Source organism: Protopterus annectens, chromosome 4.part0, assembly GCF_019279795.1.
Source record: "Protopterus annectens isolate FY-2018-M chromosome 4.part0, PAN1.0, whole genome shotgun sequence".
NCBI lineage: Eukaryota > Metazoa > Chordata > Ceratodontiformes > Protopteridae > Protopterus > Protopterus annectens.
The window spans coordinates 12323893-12345812 of NC_056733.1; the positions used below are offsets into that span (position 1 = coordinate 12323893).

Genomic DNA, 21920 nt, shown 5'->3' on the forward strand with positions numbered 1-21920 from the left:
TAACCATAGTGACAGTTTTATTGAGTTTACCCCCAGATTAAAGTGTATATTTGTTTTTACATTACTTGCCTTTTTGATAGTGGGACTGTGAAAACGAACATTTTTAGTAAAGTAATGCTTTGCTTGTTATTATTTCACACCCTTCCTAATACAGCTATATTACTAAGAAAGTTGCTAAATTTGTACTAGCTTGCTCTATGCGAACATGGTCTTTATTTCTTTGTGTAGTTGGAAAATGGAGAACAGAGGGAAATCTCACTTTGCATACATGAGTAGAAACAATCATTCCCAGTTTGTCTACTTAATAAATAAATAAATAGATAGATAAACAGATTTAATATAAAGAGGAGAGAGGAACTAACGAAACAGATACATTCTACCACAGTGCTATCAATCATAAATGTAATGTTTTTTACATGTCATGAGTACACATAAGTGAAAGGCAGGCACTAAAATTATTTCATATGGGAGATGTAAATGCTAGATGGAGTTGAAGTAGGTCAAGGGTGGAAGGAGATTTTGATCTGATTTGTCTGGGAATCTTTAGCGTTGAAGTATCAAAGGAAAGGAGAAGAATATATTTGGTCATGAGGACAAAAGAGAGAGCACATTACTAGAACAAGATAAGTTTTCTTTTAGTTTTTATAGCGGAGTGAGATTGTTAAAGATGTAATATGGATTTAAGTCACTCAGGTGTAATACTCAGGTATCCAGATATTTAGTGTTCTCATAGGTATATTATTAGTAAAAATGAGTGCTATTCTTGAGTAGTCAAATAACAAATATCACAGCCTTATGGCATTTGAAGTAGAAGGGTCACAGAAGGAATGCTGGTGTGTTTTCTAAAATCTGTTTTAAATGGCAGCAAGCCATTTGGTCACTAGGGTCCAAGTTCTTATGGCAGCATCATATTAGAGTCGATAAGTTTATGGATTTTGTAGCAGTCTTCGCGTTCAGTAGGACAGATTTGTAGCAGAGGATGAAGTAATGTCAGGTATTAGAAGCACCAACACTGCTATCGTCCTTTAAAATTCTGATGGGTGACAATAGTGAAAAACTCATGTGTGGAAGATAAATTAGTCAGCGGAAGACATCTCACAGGATTGTTGGGTTGTAATTCTGCCTGAAGGGCAGGTGTACCGTAGTGCTCTTACAGACTAGAGACACTGCAGGCATGCATAATTCTCAACTCCTTCTTAAGAATCAGTGACAAAGCCAAAAGTAATGAGGGACAAAGGCCCCAAATCAGGAACAACTGTAAATATTACTGGAATTCACGTAGTAGAACAATAGGTTTTGCATAATTGTGCATTTTCTAAACATTAAGAAGCCTGAACCTCTAATATCTGACATTATTAACTGTAATCTTCCATGAACTACCAGAAAATCAAAAATTTTATGAGGGACAGGGCAAAAAAGTGGGGTAAAAGCAGGGACAATTTGCAAAATCAGGGACAGCTGAGAGCTATTACAGGCATGTACCTTCAACTCTGCTGTACATAGTAAGTATACAATTTTATGTATGATACATGTCCCAGGCATGTATATTTATCAGTGATGCACATCACAGACATATCCCTGGCATGTAGCTTTATCTCTGATACACATCACAGGTATGCAGGTGTATCTCTGAGTAGCATCTCTGGCATGTAGATTTATCTATGATACGTTTCCCAGGCATGTAGGTTTATCACTGATACACAGTACATGCATGAAGTTTTATCTATGATGCATGTCCCAGGCATTTAGGTTTATCTCTGATGCATGCAGGTTTATCTCTGATGCACTTTGCAGACATGCAACATTACCTTTGATACATGTCCTAGGCATGTATGTTTATCTGTGATGTACATCCCTGGTGTGTAGCTTTATTTCTGATACATGTTGCAGGCATCAGGTTTATCACTAAAACACATTACAGGTATGAAATTTTATCTCTGACACATGTCCCAGGTATGCAGGTTTATCGGTGATGTACATCCCTAGTGTGTAGCGTTATCTCTGATACATGTGCCAGGCATCTAAGTTTATCTGTGATGTACATCCCTGGTGTGTAGCTTTATCTTTGATACATGTTCCAGACATGCAGGTTTATCTGTGATGTACATCTCTGATGTGTAGCATTATTTCTGATACATGTCCCAGGCATGCAGGTTTATCTGTGATGTACATCCCTAGTGTGTAGCTTTATCTGTGATACATGTCCCAAGCATGCAGGTTTATCTGTGATGTACATCCCTGGTGTTTAGCTTTATCTCTGATACATGTCACAGGTATGCAGGTTTATCTCTAACCCAGAGTTGCAGCACTCACATTGCACTGCATATTCTGTTTATACTGTAGTTGTATCTTTGAAAAAGACTTATATTTTTCAAGATTTTATTTAATTTACTGAAAAATATGATCAATTAAAAAAAATCTTTTGTGATTTTTTTTTTTAAGATCTCATGTTCACCCTGACACCACCCCCCCCACACACACACGCGCGCGCGCACACACACACACAGATATATATATATATATATATATATATATATATATATATATATATATATATATATATATATCGTGGTGCCTTTTACTTCCACACCAAGGCTTGCATGATCAGTCATTAGGTATGTTGATAGCTGGTAGCTGGTTGCTCAGACTGTGTAACTGTTTTATACTGTTCACTCAATCTTGCCTTAGAACAATTTCTCTTCTTTTCCATTCTCCTCCATTCAGTTGTAGTGCTGCACAGCTGCATGTCTTCTATCAAAGGGACACCACCAGATGCCATGGCAGTATCACTGCAGACCAGGTGGCACCCAGAAAGACAGGTATATGTTACGCATGGCACTTCTGTCTTTCACAAGTGACATATGCACTATTGTGTTCCCTTGCTAATTCTGATAATCTGAGTTTGATCCAGAGGTCCGACTCTCATTGTAGCAGCATACCAATGCACTCCCTAGTCATTTGTTCTGGCACTGTAGTGCACAGCATGAAGGCTATGAGCTGCTGAACAGCTTCATTCTTCAGCCCTGAGTTTGATACCTTCTTGTCTGTTAATCACGACAATGTTGCCTTATCACCCCCAGGGAAAGACTTAGGTCTGGTGAGCTAATGTAAATAACAGAATAAATCAGAATAAATGTGGCTGCCACTTTTCATTTCTAGCACATTAATTGCTTTGTTACAAAAAAAAAAAAAAGAACGGTAGAGGCTGTATTTCAGGAGAAGTTTTGGATGTGGAAGAATGGGATAAATTCTGGGCACCAATACTCGCCTTCCGCTATGGGAGTGCCACACATACCTCACAGGAGAATTGTGCGCCTAATTATATCTTTGTGTTGTCAGGGTGGGGCAGGTATTGCAGTAGTACAGTAGTATGGGGGTCTATTTGTTACCGTTTCTCTTATAGGACTGACTTTATCATAACAGAGGGCACTCATTTCCTTAATGTATTTAGAACTTCTCAGTTACGTGATGGTCAGAAAAAGGTTCTGAATAACAAATAGGATAAATGGCAAAGGTATGCATTACTTACGAAACACTGAGCACTGTATGTGGGATTCTCTACTTAAGTGACAGAAAGATGCATGCATGGGGCCCAACATGACGATCCTCTGCACTTATTGGGGCTGCCACAGGGGTAGGAAGAATTAGGGTATGTAATAACCCTTGTGACTGCCTAGAGGATTGCATCTCACAATCGACTTTCACCCACAAAGAATTAATAGGATACTATACCAGTGCAAAGATTGATGGCTGGCAGGCACAGAGAAAAATATAGAAAAAAAAAAGACAACCTGACACTTTAAGACTGATAAAAAACAGTAGGAAATTCTTTGAGCAACTCCAGCCATGGTAAGGGTTTATGAGTAAAAGCAGGTAAATGTTTCAGGATACATGATAAAACTTAAATGTATAGAAGTATTAGCATTTAGTTTGCTGTAAATGTATTATTTTGCTAGTTTTTTGTCATTCTTTGGTTTGCTGGATTGCTACATTTCCTTCGGTTGTTAACCCCAGAGTTGGATGCTGTCTTTTGAGACTGTGACAGGCTGCTCAGTAGTTCTGTATGTCTTTCATAGTACCAGGCCAGTAAACCTTAGCTAAAGTCTAGCTTTTGTTTTATACATTCCTAAATGGCAACTCAAAGTGTAGCTATAGGCTAACTTCATCGTAGTTGTTCTAAACGGCCTCAGAACTGGCTCAATATTTGTTCCCTGTCTTTGGTTCACCTGTAGTGCTGGATATTTCTTAGCTCAAAATAAGAATACAAAATGGGATTTTGTTCTTTCTTTGGTTCCATCATACACTAGCTGTATTTTCTCAGTGATGCTGGGTGTATCATCTTCCTACCAAAACTTCTTGAAATTGATGTGTCTTTTCTAGCAGTCAAAGTCAGTATTTTTTGTTGGTGTCGTGGTGAAGTGGAGGTGTTTTCTCCTTCATTTAGTTCACCCTCTGTAAAAGGTGATTAATGAAAGTAATTTTCTTTCACCAGGGGTAGCAGAGCTATAGTTTGTAATTCTGGCACCTTTTGCCATTCCCCAATCTGATGCCGCCCCTCAGCTTTGAGTTGTGGAGCAAAAAATAAAAATTCTACTGAAAAAAGGTCTTCAAAAAATTATTTCCAGGATATCATTCTCCTTTCATTTTTAAAATGTAACAAACTGCATGCTACACTTGTAGCAAGTGGTTTCCTACCATTTGTAGCACATGCGAAGCACTAACGCTCTTCAGACCTGACCACAAAAGCAATACTGGCATACAGTTTTGAATGCCACCAAGGCACTAAAGACCACTCTACCCTTGCCAGTCATGCCTTCTAACACTTTTCACGTGGGGTGTCTGTCCCTTCATCCTACCGTAGCTATGCCTCTGAGGGATACTGCTAATTTCCCTTTCTCTTCTTGAATATATTTCTTTTCTCTTTTCCATTAGTCATGGTTTTGTTTTTGCCTTACCCTCTAATTTGGTATAGCATGGAAAAGCTTAGAGATGTGTTTAATTTCCCCCTTTTTTTTTCTTTCAGTGTGAAATTCATTTGTTTCTTCCCCAATTTCTATACCCGTCTCCCTTAGTGTATTCTTAACTGTACGCCATTTCATGTCAGTTTCTCCACTGACTACAGTTATACTTTAAATCCTGAAGCCTTTTGGTAAGGCTTATATTCCCTGTCAGTTTTCCCATTGACTTATTTTATTATTTTAATAGCTGGTCTCTTTTGACTAGAATCAGTATTAGATGTGGTGGCGCCATCACACACAGTGATAAAGGCTTCGCTATGCCCCAAATGACCTGTGTTCAATTAGCAGCACAGGCACTGGATGGGGTGCAGGATGAGGATAGGAGTGAGCAGCCAGTGTTAGCTAGCTCATTCTGGAGGGAAGGAGTCAGCCTAGGCTTACTGTAATAGAGCAGAGTTATGAGCCTGGCAAGCTCCATGCCTCATAAGTGATGTACCAGCTGGTGGAAACTTGTGCTTGTGCAAAAGCAACCATGCACTTCCTGAAGGCAGAAATTGTGGAGCTTGAAAGTCTGCAGCAGGGTGGCAGAAGTTAGGGTGCACTCCCCAGCTGCAGTATGATGCTACACCATCATCCCTGATTTTTTCACTGGCTGTGCATATGGATCAGCCAGAGGAGGCTAGGGCAGGTCCAGTAGATCCAGTGGGCAAGGAGAGGAGCTGGTGGCAACCGGTCATCAGCTGCAAGGAGAAAAAAACAGTATAAGATTTACCTGGCTCTTCCATCCAGAGCCATGTTTTAGTTCCTTTTGTGTCTTTTAGGTTTATAACATTTTCTTTACTGGGATATACATTTCTGGCAAAATATGTGGCTGAACCTTTCCTCCATCCCTTCCATACCTCTGTAAACTATGAAAAGTCTTGCCAGTTATCACTTAACTTAAATAGTTTATACCCGTACATGTGTTATACAGTATTCCCTCTGCAAACATATCACTTCAATTTTCTGTTTATTAGTTGCTTTATTGTTGCAGACATATCATGGGTTAACTAATATAAGCATACTCTCTGAATTCAGCAATCTCTGCATAAATATTTCACTTGTCAAGTTTGGGAACAGCATAACGTCAGACAGCAGATTCTACACTTCTAGTTGGCAGATGTTCACATTATGTAGGCATGCTTTTAGTTATAATTTGTTGATTAGCATGAACTGTTTTACAGGTAGAGTATTGCCATTAAGTATACAATATCAGGCTCTATACTCTTTTCTGTAACATGAAAACGCACACCAATTCAGATGGTAACAACGTTTTCTTGCTTACAGGTAATCCAGCATACTAAAGTGAATGCTTATTATAAGCCCTCAGTGCGCGCACATCTAACTTAGGGTTAACAATTTTTCTACAACACTATTAGTTATTCAGAAGATTTATGGTTATTCTGGAAAACCTTCTTACTTTAATTACTAGGGCTTGCCCAAGGTTTTAAAATTGCACTTAAATTGTTTACCAAAAATTCTAACATTTTTAAAATATGCATTCAGTCAACCTTTTGTGACCTTTCCGGTTTATCCATACTAAATGTCCAGCTGTGTAACATAAAGGGTTGTACTTATAGTGATGCATTAACCTTTACCAGTAACACTCATCTTATTTTCTAGTAGTGCTGGGCATCAGCAGGTTCTAAAGGTATATATGCCTTTAATGAGCCCTCATTAAAGTGATGTAGCAGTTTTGGCTGACTCAGTTTGAGGCCACTTTTCTCAAGCTGCATACCTATCACATACCACCAGGCAGCTGTCCACCAAAGAAGCAAATAACCAGAATATTTGAGATTCCCTGCAAAGTGGACTGCTGGCTCACAATAGTGGTAACCTGTGGCTGCAGGTTAAGCAGCTTTTGGTCAGTGTCTGCATTCCTTTGTACTAGGGCGTAAGGCAATGTGTCCTTCTTCACAGCAGCTGCAGTGTACTAGGGTATAAAGCAATGTCTCCATCTTCACACCAGCTGCAGTGTACCAGGGTATAAAGCAATGTCACCATCTTCACAGCAGCTGCAGTGTACTAGGGTATAAAACAATGTCTCCCTCTTCACAGCAGCTGCAGTGTACTAGGGTATAAAGCAATGTCTCCATCTTCACAGCAGCTGCAGTGTACTAGGGTATAAAGCAGTGCCTCCTTCTTCACAGCATCTGCAGTGTACTAGGGTATAAAGCAATGCCTCCCTCTTTACAGCAGCTGCAGTGTACTAGGGTATAAAGCAATGGCTCCCTCTTCACAGAAGCTGCAGTGCACTAGGGTATAAAGCAATGTCTCCATTTTCACATAAGCTGCAGTGTACTAGGGTATAAAGCAGTGCCTCCTTCTTCAAAGCAGCTGCAGTGTACTAGGGTACAAAGCAATGCCTCCCTCTTCACAGCAGCTGCAGTGTACTAGGGTATAAAGCAATGTCGCCATCTTTACAGCAGCTGCAGTGTACTAAAGTATAAAGCAATGTCTCCCTCTTCACAGCAGCTGCAGTGTACTAGGGTATAAAGCAATGTCTCCATTTTCCCAGCAGCTGCAGTGTACTAGGGTATAAAGCAATGTCTCCATCTTCACAGCAGCTGCAGTGTACTAGGGTATAAAGCAGTGCCTCCTTCTTCACAGCATCTGCAGTGTACTAGGGTATAAAGCAATGCCTCCCTCTTTACAGCAGCTGCAGTGTACTAGGGTATAAAGCAATGTCTCCCTCTTCACAGACGCTGCAGTGCACTAGGGTATAAAGCAATGTCTCCATTTTCACATAAGCTGCAGTGTACTAGGGTATAAAGCAGTGCCTCCTTCTTCAAAGCAGCTGCAGTGTACTAGGGTATAAAGCAATGCCTCCCTCTTCACAGCAGCTGCATATAGCAATGTTGCCATCTTTACAGCAGCTGCAGTGTACTAAAGTATAAAGCAATGTATCCCTCTTCACAGCAGCTGCAGTGTACTAGGGTATAAAGCAATGTCTCCATTTTCCCAGCAGCTACAGTGTACTAGGGTATAAAGCAATGTCTCTATCTTCACAGCAGCTACAGTGTACAAGGGTATAAAGCAATGTCTCCATTTCCAGAGCAGCTGCAGTGTACTAGGGTATAAAGCAATGTCTCCATCTTCACAGCAGCTGCAGTGTACTAGGGTATAAAGTAGTGCCTCCTTCTTCACAGCATCTGCAGTGTACTAGGGTATAAAGCAATGCCTCCCTCTTTACAGCAGCTGCAGTGTACTAGGGTATAAAGCAATGTCACCATCTTCACAACAGCTGCAGTGTACTAGGGTATAAAGCAATGTCTCCCTCTTCACAGAAGCTGCAGTGCACTAGGGTATAAAGCAATGTCTCCATTTTCACATAAGCTGCAGTGTACTAGGGTATAAAGCAGTGCCTCCTTCTTCAAAGCAGCTGCAGTGTACTAGGGTACAAAGCAATGCCTCCCTCTTCACAGCAGCTGCAGTGTACTAGGGTATAAAGCAATGTCGCCATCTTTACAGCAGCTGCAGTGTACTAAAGTATAAAGCAATGTCTCCCTCTTCACAGCAGCTGCAGTGTACTAGGGTATAAAGCAATGTCTCCATTTTCCCAGCAGCTGCAGTGTACTAGGGTATAAAGCAATGTCTCCGTCTTCACAAGAGCTGCAGTGTACTAGGGAATAAAGCAGTGCCTCCTTCTTCACAGCATCTGCAGTGTACTAGGGTGTAAAGCAATGCCTCCCTCTTTACAGCAGCTGCAGTGTACTAGGGTATAAAGCAATGTCTCCCTCTTCACAGAAGCTGCAGTGCACTAGGGTATAAAGCAATGTCTCCATTTTCACATAAGCTGCAGTGTACTAGGGTATAAAGCAGTGCCTCCTTCTTCAAAGCAGCTGCAGTGTACTAGGGTATAAAGCAATGCCTCCCTCTTCACAGCAGCTGCAGTGTACTAGGGTATAAAGCAATGTTGCCATCTTTACAGCAGCTGCAGTGTACTAAAGTATAAAGCAATGTCTCCCTCTTCACAGCAGCTGCAGTGTACTAGGGTATAAAGCAATGTCTCCATTTTCCCAGCAGCTGCAGTGTACTAGGGTATAAAGCAATGTCTCTATCTTCACAGCAGCTACAGTGTACTAGGGTATAAAGCAATGTCTCCATTTCCACAGCAGCTGCAGTGTACTAGGGTATAAAGCAATGTCTCCATCTTCACAACAGCTGCAGTGTACTAGGGTATAAAGCAATGTCTCCATCTTCACAACAGCTGTGGTGTACTAGGGTAAAAAACAGTGTCTCCCTCTTCACAGCAGCTGGAGTGTACTAGGGTATAAACCAGTGCCTTCCTCTTCATACCAGCTGCAGTGTACTAGGATATAAAACAATGTCTCCCTCTTCACAGCAGCTGCATTGTACTAGGGTATAAAGCAATGTCACCATCTTCACAGCAGCTGCAGTGTACTAGGGTATAAAGCAATGTCACCATCTTCACAGCAGCTGCAGTGTACTAGAGTATAAAGCAATGTCTCCATCTTCATAGCAGCTGAAGTGTATTAGGGTATGAAGCAGTGACTCCTTCACAGTAGCTGCTGTGTACTAGGGTATAAAGCCATGCCTCCCTCTTCACAGCAGCTGCAGTGTACAAGGGTACTAGAATATAAAGCAATGTGTCTCTCTTCACAGCAGCTGCAGTGTACTAGGGTATAAAGCAATGTCTCCATCATCGCAGCAGCTGAAGTGTACTAGTGTATGAAGCAGTGCCTCCTTCACAGCAGCTGCAGTGCACTAGGGTAAAAAGCAGTGTCTCCCTCTCTACAGCAGCTGCAGTGTACTAGGGTATAAACCAATGCCTTCCTCTTCATACCAGCTGCAGTGTACTAGGGTATAAAACAATGTGTCCAGCTTCACAGCAGCTGCAGTGTACTAGGGTATAAAGCAATGTCTTCCTCTTCACAGCAGCTGCAGTGTAGTAGGGCATAAAGCAATGTCACCTTCTTCACAACAGCTGCACTGTACTAGGGTATAAAGCAATGTCTCCTTCATCACAGCAGCTGCAGTGTACTAGGGTATAAAGCAATGTCTCTCTTCACAACAGCTGCAGTGCACTAGAGTATAAAGCAATGTCTCCATCTTCACAGCAGCTGCAGTGTACTAGAGTATAAAGCAATGTCTCCATCTTCACAGCAGCTGCAGTGTACTATGGTGTAAAGCAATGTCTCTATCTTCACAGCAGCTGCAGTGTACTGGGGTATAAAGCAATGTCTTCCAATTCAGTACAGCTGCAGTGTACTAGAGTATAAAGCAATGTCTTCCTCTTCACAGAAGTTACAGTGTACTAGGGTATAAAGCAATGTCTCCATCTTCACAGCAGCTGCAGTGTACTAGGGTATAAAGCAATGGCCCCCTCTTCACAGCAGCTGCAGTGTACTAGGGTATAAAGCAATATCTCCATCTTCACAGCAGCTGCAGTGTACTAGGGTATAAAGTAATGTCTTCCTCTTCACAGCAGCTGCAGTGTACTAGGGTATAAGCAATGTCTCCATCTTCACAGCAGCTGCAGTGTTCTACAGTATAAAGCAATGTCTCCATCTTCACAGCAGCTGCAGTGTACTAGGGTAAAAAGCAGTGTCTCCCTCTTCACAGCAGCTGCAATGTACTAGGGTATAAACCAGTGCCTTCCTCTTCATACCAGCTGCAGTGTACTAGGGTATAAAACAATGTCTCCATCTTCACAGCAGCTGCAGTGTACTAGGGTATAAAGCAATGTCTCCCTCTTCACAGCAACTGCAGTGTACTATGGTTCCGTCTTCACAGCAGCTGCAGTGTACTAGGGTATAAAGCAATGTCTTCCTCTTCACAGCAGCTGCAGTGTACTAGGCCATAAAGCAATGTCACCTTCTTCATAGCAGCTGCAGTGTACTAGGGTATAAAGCAATGTCTCCCGCTTCACATCAGCTGCAGTGTACTAGGGTATAAACAATGTCTCCATCTTCACAGCAGCTGTAGTGTACTAGAGTATAAAGCAATGTTTCCATCTTCAAAGCAGGTGTAGTGCACTATAGTGTAAAGCAATGTCTCTGCCTTCACAGCAGCTGCAGTGTACTGGGGTATAAAGCAATGTCTTCCTCTTCAGTACTGCTGCAGTGTACTAGGGTATAAAGCAATGTCTTCTTCTTCACAGCAGCTACAGTGTACTAGGGTATAAAGCTATGTCTCCATCTTCACAGCAGCTGCAGTGTACAAGGGTATAAAGCAATGTCTCCCACTTCACAGCAGCTGCAGTGTACTAGGGTATAAGCAATGTCACCATCTTCACAGCAGCTGCAGTGTTCTACAGTATAAAGCAATGTCTCCCACTTCACAGCAGCTGCAGTGTACTAGGGTATAAAGCAATGTCTTCATCTTCTGAGCATCTGCAGTGTACCAGGGTATAAAGCAATGTCTCCATCTTCACAGCAGCTGCAGTGTACTAGGATCTAAAGCAATGTCTCCATCTTCACAACAGCTAAAGTGTACTAGGGTATAAAGCATTGTGTCCCTCTTCACAGCACCTGCAATGTGCTAGGGTATAAAGCAATGTCTTCATCTTCACAGCAGCTGCAGTGTACTAGGGTATAAAGCAATGTCTCCATCTTCACAACAGCCGCAGTGTACTAGGGTATAAAGCAGTGTCTCCCACTTCACAGCAGCTGCAGTGTACTAGGGTATAAAGCAATGTCTCTATCTTCACAGCCGCTGCAATGTACTAGGGTATAAAGCAATGTATCCATCTTCACAACAGCCGCAGTGTACTAGGGTATAAAGCAGTGTCTCCCACTTCACAGCAGCTGCAGTGTACTAGGATATAAAGCAATGTCTCTATCTTCACAGCCGCTGCAATGTGCTAGGGTATAAAGCAATTTCTCCATCATCACAGCAGCTGCAGTTTACTACACACAAGGAATAGACTTCACAGAAAAAATGCACTATCAAGAAATGGCTATGAGCTGATCCCTTTCCACTGCCATGAGGATTCTTGTCCAAAACACATACCTCTACGGATATAAGGGTTTATCCAGTTCAGAGCTGCCACTTTTTACTGCCCTGAGGATCTCTGAGTAACTTGCCATGTAGCCACAAGGGTTTAACCGTTCAACTTCAGCAACCTTTTTAGCAAACTTCACTTCTACAACTCAGATGCTTACCCTTTTTTAGAAATAGCACCCAGAATGTTCTTCTGTTAAAAAGTCAGTAATTGCTTTCATTCTTGTGTGGGGAAAACAAAGTTTGGATTGATCACTTTACAGCTACATTTTGGAAAGTACAGTTTATAAAAAATGTTTTTCTTCTGGACTAGCTGCAATCACTAATGCAGCAAATTGTAAAGATTTTAGTACGTACATTAATCACCGTAGCCAGTTCTCCAGTCTGAAGTTTGGTTTTATTAAAAAATACTCCTTTTTGAAAGCAGGGGAAGTACTGAACAACTTGTAATAGTCAATTTTTGGGGTCTATATCAGAACATCGAAGTTTTAAAACTTTGAATGTTCTAATATTGACCCCTGTTCAGCAAACGCTAAAAATAGCAAAGCTGCAGAACACCAAATTTTTTCCTAGGGAAAGAATTCATTTGGCCGGTTCTGTGGCTTCGCTATTTTCAGAGCTGTGGTGGAAAGGTACAGGTCGGGTTTAGGTAAGTGTGCGATTGTGTGGATGTTATGGTTAGGGGCGGGTTAAGTGAGTTAGGGTTAGGGCACGGGTTAGGTGAGTGTGCGATAGTGACAGACCTTAGGGTTAGGGCCTGGGTTAAGGTAAGTGGATCGATAGTAGTGTATGTACAGTTTAGTGTAGGGTTAGATGTAGGATTTTAAGTGTATGTGTGTAGATTGCGGTTTTTTTGGTGTGCTTGTGTTGTGTGTATGTGTTTTGGAATAGCAAATTTTTTCCATGGGAAAAAATTTGCTGTTCTGAATGTTCGATATTTTGTGGTTTAGATATTTTAGGTTCAATGTAATAACATTCGCTGTTTTCATCTTTCGATAGCGTGACATAAACGCAATTTTGTTACATAGAAAAATGTGACTCACAGCAAAACTTGTCTCCATATTTTTTACATGTTATATACAAGTCCAGCCAAGCCCTAAAAGATAATTTTATACAGTCTTTATAAGTCTTTGTACTGATGATACAACCCAAATTCCCACTGTACTGCAATCTTGTACTTAAAAAATCCATTACATGCGAACAGTTGATTTTCGATCAACTGTATAGGCTTCGTAGTTAAACAGAAGTTGATTCAAAGGGTTGACTGCAACCCACCCTTAGGTATGCATGTCTTTTTTTTACCCTTACCCTTGTATGTATCTTATAAATGTTTTAAATTCTATTCAAACATTTCCAGTGTGTATTCTATCTATTGCATATACCTTTGAAATTTCAATGGTAAAATATTGGTTATACAACACTTTATTGTTATGTGACAAGTACTGAATGACAACACAGATTGAAAACAGTGAATATTGGGTCACTAGCAAGCATGCATACACACTTTGAAACCTCTTTATACTGAGTAGCCAGAGAAATCACCTGAAAGCCCCCCAAAAAACATTTCTGCATGAGTGAAAGCCCCCATACCCCCCCCCCCCTTTGTCGGAGACCCTGGCAACTTGCATATGCTAACTCTGGGAAGACACAGATATGAAGACAGTGAAACAGTTGGTAGTTCATAATATTTTTGTTTTATCTTAGCTGTGTTAATAAATACTGCTTCTTCTTGGTTGTTTTTTCAAAATCTCCATTTTGAGCTGTAAAAATAGTACTTTTCAGTGATCAGAAATAGTGATCACCAGCACTGTGCAACATACAGGATATTTGATGAGTGGAGTTTACAGAAGGTGGATTTCCTGATCAAACAAAAAAAAAAAACAAAGTACCCTGTTCCCAAAATACTGACACAGTCTTTAATTCTTACATATCTGTTTAGGGGAAAATAATAAACAGGCTGCATGAAAATTCTAGTTACCATGAATACTGTATTTTTTTTTTGTAGAAAAGGTCATGTAGTCTCTTTTAAATTAATGACATTAACGACATAAATAAACTGGTTATGGTACAGTCCATTGAGTTCTAGTTCATTCACAGACAGTGTCAACAAAAAATGCTTCATAAAAAATAGCAGCTCTGGATGATGTGAAGCAAACCTCCTATATACCATCTTTAACCCTTTGTACCCTTTGCTTTGTATAAGAACCCCTGGGGTTGTACAATCTCAGTGGAGGGAATGTATTTTCACTGAAATGGTCAGTAAATCAATTATGATTTGATAGACTAAAAATAGCCTAATTAAAACACATGCAAATTAAATTAAATGGCAAATGAACATCAAAAATAGCAATTCATCAAATGCATTTTAAGTAGTTGAAATACCTGTTCCATGACCATTTTAGCTGTGCACTTTGAATGTGGTTATTTTCCATATTTTCTGTGGCTGACATTGCTGTTCACTTGTTGTCTGATTGCAGCAGAGCTTGGCAACAAGTTTGTCATACTTTAAAATATTTTGGCACACCTCTTCCATGCATTTCCTTATCGTGTAGTAACACCCTCCATTCTAGTTTCCAATATGTTGTGTATATTCTGTAAAGTTTTAGGGTCCCTTTTAGTTTAGTGTTCTACTCCTGCTCCTCTTGTAACTACCGTATGTCTCCACCAAGTACAGCTATGATATAGATCCAGAACGCATTGCCTGTTATACCAAGTGACACAAACATAACTCTATGGAAAGTAGAGACTGTGACTGTTCGTGGGTTGTGTGATCACTGTTCATTGCTTTGTTCAAAGTCTCAGGGATTCATAGGTGGAGTACTAGGCTAGCTACCCTTGAGAGCCATTTTAAGCCTACCCAGTTTCCCTTTTTGTGCACAAATTAACCCATCCCATTTTGTTAGAGATTGGCCTTATCCAACCCATGGTCGATAATTATATATTACCCCTAATGAGAATAACTGGGATCATGGCATAGATAATTTGAGGGGACCCATGCATGGGATAAAGCATGTACGAGCTGCCTTTGTCCATTAGTAGTACAGGGGGCTGTCCTGTGGTAAATTTTCTGTTTCCCATTCATAGATCCAAGTTATACTTAAAAATGGAATGGGATGAACTTTGTTTCATGTGGATGGGGAGTCTATTCCAGAGCAGCGGTATCCTGTGGGAGATAAACCTGTCTCTCCAAACCATTGTGTTGATGATGCAGAAGAGGTTTAGATCCCCAGGCTGAGTATTTCTGATGCCATTTGACTTGATGTGCAGTAAATCCATCAGTAATGGTTCAGAGGATGCCAGACACAGGTAACCTGTCAGCAGTTTGTAGGATACTGAGTATAGTGACAGGGCTTTGAGTCTGTCCGTGTAGGACATGTTGTTTATACCTTGTATCCTCTTAGTAGGGTATCTCTGAGGGTATTCCAGTTGTTTCATGTGTCTGGACAGATATATGCTAAAAAGGGCATTATAATCAAAGACTGGCCTAATGAAGGCTGAGTAAAGGGGGACAATGACATTCCTTGATCTAGACACAACCCTTTGTTTATAAGCTGTGCAATATAGAAGGACTTTCTTACAACAATGGATGCCAGTTGGTCAAAAGTTAGATCACTGTCCAGAACAACTAGATCAACTCTTAAGGCCATATTGTTAATGTGGCAGTACCCAGGGATAGATGACTTCCCAAAGGATACAATAATGCATTTTTTTGCATTTAGTTTTATTCCATGATTTTGGCATTAGCTATTTATTTGGGGCAAACCTTCCTGCGGGATGGCTAAGTTAATTGGAGATTCAGTGACTGCTACTAGCTTGCAGTCATCAGCAAACTTAGTAGGCCAGAGCCCTTTGGTATTGCTTTTTATTTTTAAAAAAGTAGATGGCAAACAGGATATGTCCCAGCACAGAACCCTGGGGGACTCCACTGGTGATTGGTTTTAATGTAGAGATAACTTTCCCAGTTTTGATTTGCTGCATCCTAGCTGTGAGCCAGTTGCCTTTGTTCATTGATTTGGTGACCTTTTCAAATAAATCCACCAGAATGAGTAAGCATGACCTGTCCTTGACAAATCTAAACTGAGACGAGTCCAGTCTTTGGAGGTTCCCTATGTTCTCCTTGATTGGTTCCATGATAAGTCTTTCCATGGCTTTGCATGTGAGGTTTATTGGACTTATAGGTCTGTAATTGCCTGGGTTTGTGGAAGGTCCTCCCTTATTCAGGGGAATGACTGTAACTGTTCTACATTCACTTGGTTCAAAACCTGTATGGAAGCTGAGATTGAACAGTGTTGTTAGGGATGTGGCTAAATTGCACTTCCTGGTATTTAAGATGCATCCAGGGTTACTGTCAGAACCCATTGATGTGGTATTTTTAGCTTTTGATATCACTTTTGGGACTAGGTCTTGTGTGATAGCTGGAGGCAAGCCAGTTTCAGGTATATCTTGATAGACAGATGGAGCTGAGAGAGAGAAATAAAGTTAGAGCTAAATTCATTGGCCAGTAGGTTCACTGTATCATCAGCCTCAGTGTAGGTAACATCATCACTCAATCATCATCTCTGCACATTGCTGCATTGTGTTTTTGAGATTAGTGACATAACTAAAAAATGACTTGTGATTGTCTTTGGCTTGGGTAGCTATTTTAGCCTGAAACTTGGCTTTGGTGGATTTTATTAAGTGCTAAGTTGTTTGTTTAGAGCTCTAACATACTGGGAATTATTTTTTTTTTACTTTTGGTCAAAATTATTTTCCTTTTATTATAAAGCACATATTTGTTTGCCACCTGGAAACATTTTTCTTTTTACTGATAGAAAACTTCAGCAGTACCACTGACAGTGGGAGTGGGCTCCCAAGTATCCCACATTACTAAAGCTAGACTTCAAATGCGATCAATTTCAACAGGGGGTAATAACTGTACTTAAGATGGTGGCATTGTTGCATCAGTTAAGAAAGTTTACTTGTAATCTGTGGAATGACCTAAGAGTAAGAAGAACAATATTGTGCATCACTGAAGCTCACATTTATATATGCTTTCTTAGCAGACTGAAGTAGTTGTCACTTATGCAATTAATGTAAGTAATTAACTATTCATCCGTTCAGCTGGGATGCACACACACACACACACACACACACACACACACACACACACACACACACACACACACACACACACACACACACCATGTCCTAAAATATAAACAGTCCCAAAACATAAGCAGGCTGTTCTGCAGTTAAAAAATAACCGAAGACCAGAAAACTAGACATCTGATTTTTTAAATGCAGACATTTCTGTTTAATACAGCATGCATGTTAACATGACTTACTTTTAGCCTCCTAAGTAATTTTATTCTGTAAATGTGGTATTGTGTTGTTATTGCTGCATATACTGTTGTATAATTTTATGGTTTGTTTGCTACTGAAAAGATCTAACATGTTCATCAGTAATTTAGACTGTCTTCTCACACACCACTACAATAATTGCTAGACTTTTCTGACAAAACTGCAGCCTGTTCATCTTGCTGAGGGGTGCAAGTCAGTGTTTAACAATGTTAGCTGTGAGCTAATCTCTAGCACTTCAGGCATCATCAGATCTAGTAACTTAGAATGTAAAAAGGGTATGTTTTGGGACAGTTTATGAGGTCACATGACATTCTGACATGAGCAGTGGATATTTGATGTTTACACCTGATGCTTGATCAAAGTTTGTCGAAAAAATTAAATCAATCAGCTACAAATAAAAGGTAAATAAAACTGGCGCTTTCTGTATAAAAAGTACGGAATAACCTTTGGTTTGTTTACTCCAAAACACTGATTGTGCATTTCTGCAGGGCATACAACATCTCAGTGGTTTTCTCTGCATTGACCCTCAATGAACCTTAACATAAAAAAGAAGCTAGCAGTGTCTGTTTAATCTTTTCTTGACTGATTGAGATGTCTACAAAAAAAAAAAAAAAAAAAAAAAACAAAGCTGTCTACTGAGTGAGACCACTGGGAGTGAAGCATGACTGTGTATCTGTTACTGAGAACAAGCAGTCACTCAGGCTTCCCACCAATGACAGAAAAATAACAGAAAAATAAATAAATTAATAAAATTAGTGAAGGAGGAAATCATATGCAGAGTGTAGGTGATAAATAATTAAACAGTTTCAAGTTATAGCTGTTTTCTTTTTGGAAGACAACCCCCTAGCCATGACAAGTTGCAGGCTGTGTAATAAAGGGTTTATTGGAGCAGATGCTAATGTTTCTTCTCATCAGCATTTGTCACTGTTGTTGGTATCATGCAGTGCAGCGCTCCCATTATTCTAACCTGTCACACGGTTCTTGGAAACTGTTCTGTCCAAGATGGCTGGTCATCTGCTATGAACATGCTCTGTTGTGGCTGCATAAACTTATTTACTTATTTGCTTGGTACGTTTTGTTGATTGTGAGGTCCAGTTAAGCAGAATCCATTTAGAGTGGTGTTCCAGTCCATTTAGAGTGGTGTTCCAGGGAGACCTCTTCTGGTGTACAAGATTAGGTAACAAAAAATCTGCAATGTAATTATAATTTCCACAAACACATAAATGCATATTCACATAGGGAAATATAGGAAGTGCTGTGGCAATGAAAAAAAAAACTAGCCCATGACAACACTTGGCAACAGCTGAAGAAATTAGTAAGTTCAGTTTTTGCTCAGAGATTGCTATACTTTAATCTTTGACATACTACTAATGCCATTTGATATAACTGAAAGCAGCAATAGAACCCATAGGAAATATTATACACTGGGTCTGCATAAAAGTAAACCTTCCAAAATGTATATTTTTCAAACAAAATTAAGCATATAGAATTTTCATTCCTTTCAGTACCCTGAATCTGTACACACAAGACCTTATAAATAAGTTAGGAACTTTTACATTTTCTGATGCTTTTGTAATGGCCATTTTGGTGTCACTTACTCACAGATTCAAGAATTGGTGCCTAGATATAGTTGACCAAAGCAGAATTTTCCAATTTTTCTGATGTTATGTGGAACAATAACATTTAAAGCCAGAAAGCACCCAGAATCTAACCAGGTGGGATATACAATAAGCAAACAGTGTTGTAATCTGAAACAGACTCAGTGTTTTATGGCTTTGTGTAGAGTGACATAACTAAACACTTCTAATACAAGAATAGAATTTGCTAGCCAGAATTACAATTAGCATGTTTAACTGGAAGAAGCGCCTTTTTCCTGGTATTTACATAAGTAGATGTGTTAGATACTTCACTGTCCTGCATAGCTAATATTCTTTCCGGGAAAAAGAAACCTACATATGTTTATGATGGTGACCTGAAGGAGATGTGGCACTTTTATATCTAGTAGGGTACTGTAATGAAAACTATTCATTCTGCAAATACACATACAAATCAAAATAGGCAGTGTAACATACATTATTGTGAAATATTGCTACACTTATCCTTAAATAATTTTAAAATAACTTAGTATAGTTTATCCATACTTTAACTATAAACTGTGATGTAAACAATATTTGTAAATATTTTATATCTGAAAGATATAATTACTCTAGGCTCTTATTTATTTGTATTTTGATGACTGAAAAATGTATTAGTATTTTGACGGCTGAATAATCCTACAGTAATAGTAAGCCCATTTTACAATCAAGACATATGTAAGTACAATCAAGTAAATGCCATTTTCTGTGTTTTCATTCAACAACATATGCACCACGAAATTACAGTAAAATACATGGATGGCACTGTATGACAAAATCAGGTTACAGACTTGTGCTGGCCTGCCTGGGTCAGACAGTTTACGCTACATTGCCATGCAAGTATTGAAGTGTAACACTATAAACAGGCATTCCTCAGTGCTACATCAGTGAAGCTGAGGTGACAGCCAAAATGAACAATACTGTAAAAAGTGAGCACCTCAAATTGTATTAAAAACCTGTTAAACTGTAATATAAAGTAAAATGGAAGCAGCTTCTATAACATAAAGAATAATATCTGGTGAAACCATTACCTAGAAAGTATTTTTTGGGAGTTGTTGATATATGTGTCCTTTGGCTGTTGCATGAAGGGCGATGCAGGGAAAGGACACCGAAGACTAGCGAGAAGATAGTTACAGCAGTCTGACTGTAAATGTGATGAAAATGATAAGGTGGGGTGCTGTTCCTCAACTAATAAATAGTGCTGCTGTAAGCAGGTTTCATGGAGCTGAGTGACAACCGAATGACAAGGAAGCAGGTTTTTATATAACAACTATATGAGATTGCTCACATTAATACAAAATGAGTAGTTTGTACCAACATTATATTCACATTATATTTACAACTGCTTACTGGTATGCACCTTTTCAGTGCGTGTTTTAAGCCCTTTTATTTAGATTCCACACCTGGATTCTCAAGCAGGTGCAGTCTTGCCTCTTTTGTTATTCCTTATAACCAGCACTATTAAGGTAACCGACTCCGGTGGTTGAAGGTGTGTTATACACTGCTGTGTACGAAAAGGAAATGGTTAGGTTTGTGCAACAAAATAAGCTAGATGGCTGTTTTCCTGGATGGAGATAAAAAAATGTAGTGATTTGTAAGCCGCATTAACAGTGCAGTTTGGTACTGGACACCAGGATAACGCTATTGTTTCTGTTGTATGCAGTGTTTGCTGTTGCACCACAAGAGCACAGGGGTGGGGATTTAACTATTACTGCCCCTGTCATCAACATTAGTGTAATGGTAATGATACTTGTGCTGTGTATGAGCCAGTAAATCAGTAATTCACTTTGCTGTGTTTTTAGTCCATGGATCATGAACACTTGTATGTAGTCTGAATGTTATCGGGTGGGGGGGGGGGAGCAACAATGATCAGTGCCTGTGTGAAATGGATTCCATGCTATAAGTGCACTTCATGGGTAGAAAGCGTTTAAAGAAATAAATATAGATGTAGCACTGAGGAATGCAATGACTGACCTATGGCTGAGTTTCCCCTCTCCTCCCAACAGTATTCTGTATCTTTTCAAGGAGGTTCCCATGCTTGGGGACAGAAATGTGCCCTTGGGGTAGATGCCATGCATCACACAATGACTACATAAGACCACTTATCAACCATTGCTTTTTTATGACTTGTACAGTATGGATTGTGAAAACCCCAGTATGTTTTCATGCCCTTAGAATTTATTTCTGAATTCTGAGCCCTCCCTCAGGACTGAAACAGCTTGATTTTATAGTCTTCTTTAAGCATCCCCCTTCACAGTCCTCAAAACTTTATTACTGTATGCCTTTTAGACCTAAATTGGGTAGGGGGGAGGTCAGCATTCAATTCCTACCCCTTCTCCTTGGAGGGCCTTTGTTATTTTGGCCTTGTTATGGGGGGATTTTGGATTGACTTTCGGGTATAGTGAATGTTCACTAGCTGGAGTATGCCCTTCTGTCCATTATCCACTCTTTTCCTTCAGGAATGTGCTTGAGGGTGGGAGTGAGGAGCTTGTTTTGAGGTTTCCTAAATCTGTGAGCCTAGGAGCTGGTTTGTGAGTGTTCTTTAGCTTGAAGTTCCAGTTCTGCTGAGTCTATCTGTTTCTTGCCCCACAGATGTCTGTTTGCTGGATTTCTAGTGAGTGGTGCATGAATGCCCCTGTCCATGGGCTCCACCTTTTGTAACTAAGTTGTGGTACCTGGGCAGGGTTCCCACAGTTAGACTGTTCTACTGCAATGAGTTTCTCTGGACTACCTCTTGAGTACACCCTTTCTGGGCCCCATTTTTGAGGAGGGAGTGGTGGCTGTTGACGGTTGACCTAAACTGAGCATTTGGGGATGAGGATCTCTGGAGGCAGGTTCTGCTTATTTCTAGAGACCACAATCATCTTGTCTTACTGCTGGGGAGGCAAGACAGAAAGAGATGTGATGAGTAGTCATGTTTTTTAGCCTCACTCAAGTCCCATCTTTTGTTTTAAGATGTAGTTTTGCTTCCTGATCCCTGTGG

At 40.1% G+C, this 21920-nt stretch overlaps 1 protein-coding gene across 1 annotated transcript in view; it reads left to right on the plus strand.

Moving 5' to 3' along the window:
* The window catches only part of RHBDL3 (rhomboid like 3), a 951138-nt gene that overhangs the window by 97798 nt on the left and 831420 nt on the right, over positions 1 to 21920 (plus strand). Inside the window, exon 3 of the mRNA XM_044068052.1 lies at positions 942 to 956. Coding sequence (XP_043923987.1) covers positions 942 to 956 — 15 coding nt within the window. The remainder of the gene's footprint in view (positions 1 to 941; positions 957 to 21920) is intronic.